The sequence below is a fragment of the Scylla paramamosain genome, chromosome 31 (genome assembly GCF_035594125.1).
Source record: "Scylla paramamosain isolate STU-SP2022 chromosome 31, ASM3559412v1, whole genome shotgun sequence".
Lineage (NCBI taxonomy): Eukaryota > Metazoa > Arthropoda > Malacostraca > Decapoda > Portunidae > Scylla > Scylla paramamosain.
In genome coordinates, this window is record NC_087181.1 from 11,223,817 (window position 1) to 11,233,036 (window position 9,220).

At 41.1% G+C, this 9,220-nt stretch overlaps 1 protein-coding gene across 3 annotated transcripts in view; it reads left to right on the forward strand.

Moving 5' to 3' along the window:
- LOC135116483 (angiopoietin-2-like) overlaps positions 1–8,154 on the forward strand; it is a 122,969-nt gene extending 114,815 nt beyond the window's left edge. The window contains exons 6-14 of one of the 3 annotated variants that reach the window (XM_064033970.1): positions 183–276; positions 899–1,057; positions 1,774–1,923; positions 3,300–3,470; positions 4,407–4,541; positions 4,770–4,957; positions 5,077–5,220; positions 6,088–6,212; positions 7,497–8,154. In XM_064033970.1, coding sequence (XP_063890040.1) covers positions 183–276; positions 899–1,057; positions 1,774–1,923; positions 3,300–3,470; positions 4,407–4,541; positions 4,770–4,957; positions 5,077–5,220; positions 6,088–6,212; positions 7,497–7,597 — 1,267 coding nt within the window. In that variant the 3' untranslated portion in view covers positions 7,598–8,154. The remainder of the gene's footprint in view (positions 1–182; positions 277–898; positions 1,058–1,773; positions 1,924–3,299; positions 3,471–4,406; positions 4,542–4,769; positions 4,958–5,076; positions 5,221–6,087; positions 6,213–7,496) is intronic. The other 2 variants (XM_064033971.1, XM_064033972.1) reach the window with 2 other exon arrangements.
- The last annotated feature ends 1,066 nt before the right edge of the window (positions 8,155–9,220 follow it).

The window sequence follows — 9,220 nt, forward strand, 5'->3', positions numbered from 1 at the left end:
GGTTATATTACTTGGCGTGTGATTGTGTGATTGTATGCTTGTGTTCTGGCCCTTTGACCTTCGTTTTTTTCCTCGTTTTCTTCAACCTGCGGAAGAAAATCGGATGTATTGAGGGATATCTATGCTAGTTTTGAGTTTGACGTTATTATACATTGTGTGATCGTGCGTTTGTGTTCTGGCAGCTGGAATGTGACTCACCCGCCGCTCCGAACCAAGATCGACTCCCTAGTGGATCGTATGTCGCCCATGGAGACTGTGTGGGAGAAGATGGAGGAGGTGAGTGGTGAGGGTTGTGGTGATGGTGGTAAGGAGAAGGAAGGAGTGGCACAAACAGCAAGGTTTAAGTGAATGTTTTGTTGATTTTAAACTTGAAATGGAAGAGACACTTAAGTAACTCCTAATGCTCATAAGTAACGTTAAGTCTATAGCTATAATAGTTTATGTGAATATTTTGTAACTTTCCACCTTGAAAAAAACAAATCCTGATGCTGATAAGAAGCGTCATAAAAGCCCAGCGGTTATAGTATCTGTACGCAGGTAACCACGAGTATAATGTACAGTCCTAAACAAAACAAAAAAAGTCGTGTTCCTTTATGTTTCTACTATCTGATACTTCCATAACTACTATGTGTTCTTATGTCCTTGCTATCTAACACTTCCACTACTACTGTATGTGCTTATGTTCGTATCTTCTTATCCAACATTTCCAGCACTACTATATATCATTGTCTCCCAGTCTAATACCCTCATGTACTACTCAGGTCTGGAGTGTAGTAGTGATCACGAAGAATTCTGTGATCTGTTTATATGTTCTTATGTTCGTATCTTCTTCCTATCTAACATTTCCACTACCACTATATATTCGTCTTCCAATCTAACACCCCCACGTACTACTCAGGTCTGGAGTGTAGTGGTGGGCACGAAGAGCTCTGTGGATGTGTTGGTACCGAAGAGTGAGGCGCTGCTGAACACAAGCCAGCGACAGGAGCGGGCCATCTCCACCATACACTCTGACCTCACCGAGAAGGCCAACAGGATCATACAGAACCTTGACGAGGTGAGACGCTAAGGACAAAATAGCATAGGGTGTGAAGATCCAAGGTGTAAACAGGGGGCGAAGGACACAGGGAAGGGAGGGAGGGAAGGAAGGAAGGGATTGTAAGAGAAGAGACACAGGGAATTTTATGAGTTAGCGAGGGAAGGGAAGGAGGAAAGGAACTGGAAAAGGGTAGTTTATGAGGGGTGACAGGATAAAGGAGTGGTGGGTGGAGGGAAGAGGATGTGAATGTATGGGGAGCGAAGGACATACGAGGAAGGGAGGGAAGGAACAGGACAAGGGTAGTTTATGAGGGGTGATGGGATAAGGGAGTGGTGTGTAGAAGAAAGGACGGATGGAGGAAAGCAGGATGTGAATGTAAGGGTGAATGAGGGAGAAAATGAAAGAGTGAGAATGGAAGGGAGAGAAATGATTGAGTGATTGAATGTGTGAGTCAGTGAAGCACAGACTGCATAAGCGAGAGAGAGGAGAGAGGAAAGAATAGAATGAATAAGTACAAGAATGAATGAGTAAATGATTATCCCTTCAAGAATTAGTAATAACTACACAAACACAAACAAAAACAAACACGAAAAACAACAAAATCCCTTCAACACTTAATCCAAACGACTAAAAAAAAAAAAAAAAAAAAACATTCCTTACAGATTAATTTCCTAGCCTTCCTGTAACTCAGTCCATTCTAAACCCAACCTTCTTTCCCTCCCTTCTGTGCCCAGGTGGAGCAAACCCTGAAGACGATGCCGCTGGACAAGGGCAGGCAGCGTGACCACATCAACCCCGTCACGCTGCTGCACCGCTCCACCCACACCCTCCACCTGCAGGACGACACGCCCATGGAGGACCCGCCTGGTGACCTTGTGGACCAGGTAAGAACTCAGTATTCATGTTTCCTCCTTACTACAGCTGTCAGCCTAAATAACACTTTGCTTCTTACTTTTTACGAATTCATTTACCAATCTCAATAGACGGAGCACTCAGTTATCTTGTAAGGCAGGTAAGAGATGTTTAAATATATTTGTCCACACTTGTTATCATCTACAGCGCCATTATACGTACAATTTAACATTTTTTTTTACTATTACGAATACGAATACTAATAAAAAGTTAATTCAGGTAATTTTGTAAGGCAGGTAAGATATTCCTAAACACACCTGTTCTCACCTGTTCTTTCCTACATAAATTTACCTCTAGGGCTCACAATGCCTGTTTTTACTACTACAAATACAAATATTAATATCCTTATAAACATGACACCCAGGTAATCTTATAGACCAGGTAAGACTTTCCTAAATACATCTGCCTTTACCTGTCCTCCTTTATAAAATCCCAATAACTACAGTACCACATATTACCTTCTTTACTTCTACAAATATAAGTACTAATGATCACAAGAGTAAACAGGATCCCCAGGTGCCTCCTACACACACCTGTACTCATTCAAACATCTATCATTCCTCACAATTCCATATTATGTACTACGCTGCCCACACACCTGCTCTCTACTGCTTCAATACAAATACTAATAGTTATAATTATAAAGAAAGACTAGAAATAAATCAAATAACCTATTATGCTTTTGCTGTCCTAAGTGTAGCTGTGTTAGAGTCGCCACGTCCATGTTTGTATATATATAAAAAAAGTATTCATAAACTGGTATATAAAAAGGTTAATCAAAACATATTTATGCTTATGTCACGCTCTTACAAAGTTATATGATGTTATATAAGAAGCTTGAATGTCCCACGCTGCTTACAAGGAGATATAGATTTATCATATCTATAAATCAATAAGCAAATTCATCACGCCTTTGCTACATGTAAGCTGCAGATACACAGCACAGGAATAAAGTTTAAAAACACCACTAAAACAATAACATAAAAAGAATTGTTTGCGAAAGCTATGCTCTTCGCTTGAGTGAAATGAACCTTTACTAGCGGTACGGGACAGATGTTTGCGGCGCTCCTGAAGACTCCTTTCCTTGTCATTGAGTCAAACTAGAATAGTCCTGTGATTTATAGACATCATTATGCTGTATGGAGAATAGAGTTATAATGCAGCTGTTGCCATAACACACACAATCTAAAGAACACTCTAAGCTTCTGAAGTCGCTGGTGGAGACATGGCAAAGAGCGGAGAGGTAGCCAGGGATAGATTGAGTGGCTTTGCATTAACGCGGCGCAGAGAGCAGTAGCGTTAAGCCTTGTGGTAGTAGGTAGAGCTGATGGGATATGGCTTGGCCCAGCAGAGCTTCCTGACGGAGCACAATAGCAGCGAGATGTTAACCACCACGGAGAGGCCCGCCACCAGGAGTCCCTTGGGTCCCTCCGGCCTCGTGTTCCCTTCCGTGCAAGGCAAACCAGTCACCGTCAACAACAGCTTCATTGTCAACGACCAGCACGAACTGTCCATGAAGGTGTGTGTGTGTGTGTGTGTGTGTGTGTGTGTGTGTGTGTGTGTGTGTGTGTGTGTGTGTGTGTGTGTGTGTGTGTGTGTGTGTGTGTGTGTGTGTGTGTGTGTGTGTGTGTGTGTGTGTGTGTGTGTGTGTGTGTGTGTATAGATGTGTTTCTCATATTTCATTTGTGTTTAATATGTGTGAACGATTTGTTGGATCATTCCCGTTATTGGAATTGTTTTGTGTCCTGTATTTTGCAGTCAATATATTATCTTTCTATCTATCTGTGTGTGTGTGTGTGTGTGTGTGTGTGTGTGTGTGTGTGTGTGTGTGTGTGAGTGTGTGTGTGTGTGTGTGCGTCCTTGAATTTTTTTTAAAGTGATGGTGTGGATCTTAGTTGGGATAATCATTCAAAACTGGCTGTAATTACGTGGTAGTAGTGGTAGTAGTGGTGGTTGGTAGGGGTGTTGGTATGATGGTAATGGTGGTGGTGGTGGTGGTGATGGGGGTAATGGTGCTAGTAATATTAGGGATAATAAACCTGTAGTGTTGGTGTCTGCTAACTAAAACAACCAAAACGTGACAACAAAACACACACTCATCACGATTACAGAACCAAGCCATCAGTACAACCATCTACTCTATCGTATTACTTCCCACCAATGTAACAATGCAGTATAATCATATGAACGATGATGCACCCTTTCACTCTGAGTCCCATTCGCTGACATTCTTTATGCATCTGAAAAACACAATATCACCAAACATACCTATTTGTTGTTTCATATTACTTTTAATCTCTCCCAACCGCTGCCAGCATTTATGTATCACCAGAATCACAATACACTGTCATCTCTTTCATTCTCAATCTATCCCACCCGCTGCCACCAGTTATGCAGTACCAGAATCACTAGAATCTTCAGCTCACACTCAAGTCCTCTCTCCCTCCCCGTGCAGCAAGGGTACTCGTGCGCAGACCTGAGGACGAAGGGCATGACGGACAGTGGCACGTATTACCTCAACATCCGAGGCACCACCTACTGGTTCCTCAAAGTCTACTGCGATATGGAGACTGCAGGAGGCGGATGGACGGTAAGTGTTGTGGTAATAGTGGTGGTAGTAGTAGTAGTAGTAGTAGTAGTAGTAGTAGTAGTAGTAGTAGTAGTAGTAGTAGTAGTAGTAGTAGTAGTAGTAGTAAGGCACTTCCGACCTAAATTGATTTTTCTCTTGAAATTTATTCATTCTCTCTTTTTGGGAGAGAAAATTATTATCATCACCATCACAATCCCAATCCTAACCCTCCTGCCGCAACTTCTACAGGTGATCCAGAGAAGAGATGACTTTGGCGAGCCCCGGGAGACCTTCAACAGGGAGTGGGACGACTACAAACACGGCTTTGGCAACCCTGAGGCTGAGTTCTGGCTGGGCAATGAGAACATCTACATGCTGACCAACACAGACGATCACATGCTGAGAGTGGAGCTGGAGGACTTCGATGGCAACAGAAGGTGAGGGTGCAGTGCTTTCCTTCCATTCCTCTCTCTTTAACACCTCTCTCTCTCCCTCTCTTTTTAACATTTGTCTCTCTCCCTCTCTCTTTAACACCTGTCACTCTCTCTCCCCTCAGGTTCGCGGAGTATTCCACTTTCAAGCTGCACAGTGAGAAGGACAATTACAAGCTAGAGATCAGCGGCTATTCTGGCAACGCTGGCGACTCCCTGAACGACCCCTGGTACGGCTCCAACCTCAGCCCCTTCTCCACCGTCAACAGGTACGACCACGCCTGCTTTGGTGTCGAGTGTATGTTATGCATGTCAGGTGGTACGACTACATTCTGCTTTGATATCTTGACTTTATGACTTGTTTCTGTTATGAGTGTATGACTATGGCCTCTGTTTTCATGTCTCGAGTGTATGACTTCTCCATATGTTAACTGGTACAACTACACTGCCTTGACTACTTCTTCGTTTCCACTTCAAGCATTTAGTTTTTATCCTTTAACGACCTCTTCTAATACTCCAATTGGCCTGGTACGACTACACTAGGGTTTGATATCTTAACTACGAGAAATTTTCAATAGCAATGTCAAGTTTAATTTCAGAGACGGAGCTGAAGTGACCTGACCTCCTGACCTAGTGACCTTCCCCCCCGTGACCTGGGCAATGAAGCCAAACGTTGACCACGTGGTGATGACTTTTCTTCATGGCTTCTATCCTTTCCTTCTTCCCTCGCTCATAGATTTTCGTTCCTTGTCCCTCCTCTCCTCTCTCCCATTGTCTCTGTTTCCCTCTCTCCCTTCCCACCATTCTGTAGCCTCTCGAACCTTTCTTTCCCTCTCTTCCTCTCTCTCTCTCCCCTCCTCTCTCGCACTAAACGACTCAGCACGACCACTTCCTTGAAAAATCGTGACTTAGACCTTATAATACCCTCTCCCTCTCCCTTTTCTCTCCCTCCCTCTCTCTCTACTACCCTTATCACCATTCTCTCTCTCTCTGTCTTTATCTCTAGATCTCTTCTATTACTAAAACAACAATAACAACATCTACTCCTTCTACTACTACTACTACTACTACTACTACACCAACGAAACCACCACCACCACCACCCTCATCACCACTCCCTCTCCCTCCCCCCTCAGAGATAACGACCGGTCAAGCCTGAACTGCGCCTCCATGCTGAAGGGCGGGTGGTGGTGGCGGTCCTGTGGGCGCGGCCTCAATGGCATCTACCTGACGGATCCCAATGACCTCACGGCACGGCAAGGTGAGATTGATTGGTTAGTTGATTGGTTAAGGAGTCCTGGAATTATGGTATCTTCTCATTGATTGGCTGATTGGCTAGTCCTGTAATTGCTGTGGTTTCTTCTCAGTCTCAATTCTTTCACGATACGCAATGCCAAAACCCCAAGCCTCGATGTATTGTGCTTGAATATTGAAGAGATTGGTTGGTTGCTTGATTAGACGTGTAATTGCTGTGGACTCTTCTCGTTCTTAATTCCTTTATGATACGTAATTCCAAACACGAGAACCTTTCATGCACTAGGCAAAGTAGATGGAATGGTTAACCAGTATAATGTTCAGAGGCGATTAATTAGTCCCTGCAATTGTTCTTCTCAACCAAACAAAAAAAAAAAAAGACTTCGATGCTCAGTTCAGTTCAGTTCAGTTCGGTTCAGTTCAGTTCAGTTCAGTTCAATCCAGTTCAGTTCAGTTCAGTTCAGTTCAGTTCAGTTCAATTCAGTTCAGTTCAGTTCAGTTCAGTTCAATCCAGTTCAGTTCAGTTCAGTTCAGTTCAGTGCTCAGAAGTGCCTGCAGAACACGAAAAGAAGTGTCTTACATGAAGATTGAGGAACGGTCCTTTCGATATTGACGCTTTCACAAAACGCAACAATTTCAAATAAAAGAAAAAAAAAATCTTCGATGCACTGGAGTTGGATACATTTGTCAGCGTTCAGTTCAGTCCAGTGTTCAGAGGCACCTGTAGAACCAAAGGAATTGTCCCACAGTGGCTGGTGATCAAGGAACGGCCTTCTCAATGTCCCATATTGCACAAAAAAAAAAAAAAAAAAAGGTAAAATAAGAAGTAAAATAAAGTAACGAAGGTCATGAAATGTAAAATAGAAAGACCTTGAGGTTACAAAAATACCCCTGGCAATGATAACACTCACGTCATCAAGGTGGGCGAGGTGGCTGCGGCGTCCTTCAAGTCTGCTTACCTGTGAGAGAATGAGAGAAAACCATTAACACATTGGAAAGTAATAAACAAATCAATGAAAAATAAAATACATAATACGTAGATTCCTAAGTAATTATGAACATAGATAAATAGTTAGGTAGATAGATAGATAGATAGATAGATAGATAGATAGATAGATAGACAGAAAGACAAGTAATAAATCTAAGCACAGGTGTAATATATAACCGGACCTTTTCTCAATGCACAGGTGTTTGTAATACTCGTATGTAGCTAATCAGTACTATCTCTATTTAACCTCAATGCTCGGGTATCGTATGTTAGCAATTACTAAATAACCTCTTCCCCGGCCAGGTATCGTGTGGTTCAGGTGGAGAGGCTGGGACTACACCCTCAAGAAGTCGGTGTTGTTGATCAGACCCAAGAACAAGGACAGGAAAGAGCCATGCTGCTGATGCTCGTGCCGGAGAGCTGCTGGAAGAGGAGGAGCACCACGCCACCAACAGGACAGGGAGCAGGAGAACTCAAGCCACCAACAAGAGCAAGAGGAGCAGGAGGAGGAAGGAGGAAGTGCTTTGGAGTGAAATCATATGAAGAAAATGTGAAAAAAAAAAAGATAGTTAGATCGTAGTTTTAGTTATGGCAATGCATCTACGCTTCCATGGCTTGTTTTGCTTCATTTGATGCAGTGTTTACGAAAAATATGAACTAAGTTACTGAAAAACTGAATAGAAAAAAATGATTACTGGAAAATAAAGAAGGTAACCAGGCAAAAAGGAAACAGAATCTGAAGAAATAAAGAAGAATTAAAGAAAAGAAAAGAAAGGAAAGAAAAGATAAAGTAAAAGAGGTGATACACAAATAAATTATAACGTAATGTAAATAGAAATACATACTTATCCAAAGCTTGGTGACTAAGCAGACAAAAAAACGGGTATTTTGATGTAAGAGATTGATGAGAAGACACAGTGGCGAAGAATAGATAAACAGGACTTACAATGGAAAAGAAAAAGATAAAGAAGCGAAGGACTTACAGTGAAAAAAAAAAGTAAAAAAGGCAAGTGATAATAAAACAGGAAACACGAAGAATATTAAAGAAATAAGAAAGTGAATTTAGAGGTCGTGAGAAAATTAATAATAGATAAGGAGAGATAAATAGATGACCTTCCTCCTCCTCCTCCTCCTCTTCCTCTATCTTCTTCCCTCCTTCCCTCCTTCTCTCCACCCCTCTCTCCTTCTCTCCTCGGCACACGCATAGAAGCAGATTCTTTTCCCAAAAAATACAAAAAATATCACAAAAGCAAAAATAAAAAAAAGATGTACATACCCGCACATCGTAGCTAAGTGCAATACGTACACACACACACACACACACACACACACACACACACACACACACACACACACACCAAAACATGCTAGTTAATATAGTTTTTAAGGTAGCCTGTAGTGAACTAAGCTTTACTTTTTTCGTTCGCAAACTAAACGATTTTATTATTATGAATTTTCTTTTATTTTTACTTTTTTTTCGCTGTAGATGGTCACTTTACACTTCCAGCACTTGAGGAATTTATGATTTTACTTTATTTTTACTTTTTTTTATTAATTTCGTGTATTTTCTTTGGTGTTCTATAATGGAAGTGATTGAAAAGTTATGAAAGTGAACACTCTTATACGGGACCTGCTGTGTTATTGTGTTTCTCCTTTTCTTCCTTTTTTCTTTTTTTTATAGATATATATTATAAATAGATTATTATTATTATTATTATTATTATCATTATTATTATCATTATTATGTATTGTCGATTTATTGTTTCGTTTTCTCTTCCTATTTCTTTCGTTTCTCTGTTGTTTCTCTTTTATTCTCTCCCTGTGTTTATTCATCTCTTCGTTTTCACACTGTACAAGTTTCGTTCATTATTTATTACTTTATTTTGTTATTCTGAAAAATGTTTGACATCAAAACTCTCTCTTAAACTCAAAACAACTTTATAAGAAGGGGAAACTTAAATCATTTGGAAAACTATGAATAAGAATAAGAATTTTGGAACATCTTAATATTAAAAAAAAAAAATCCT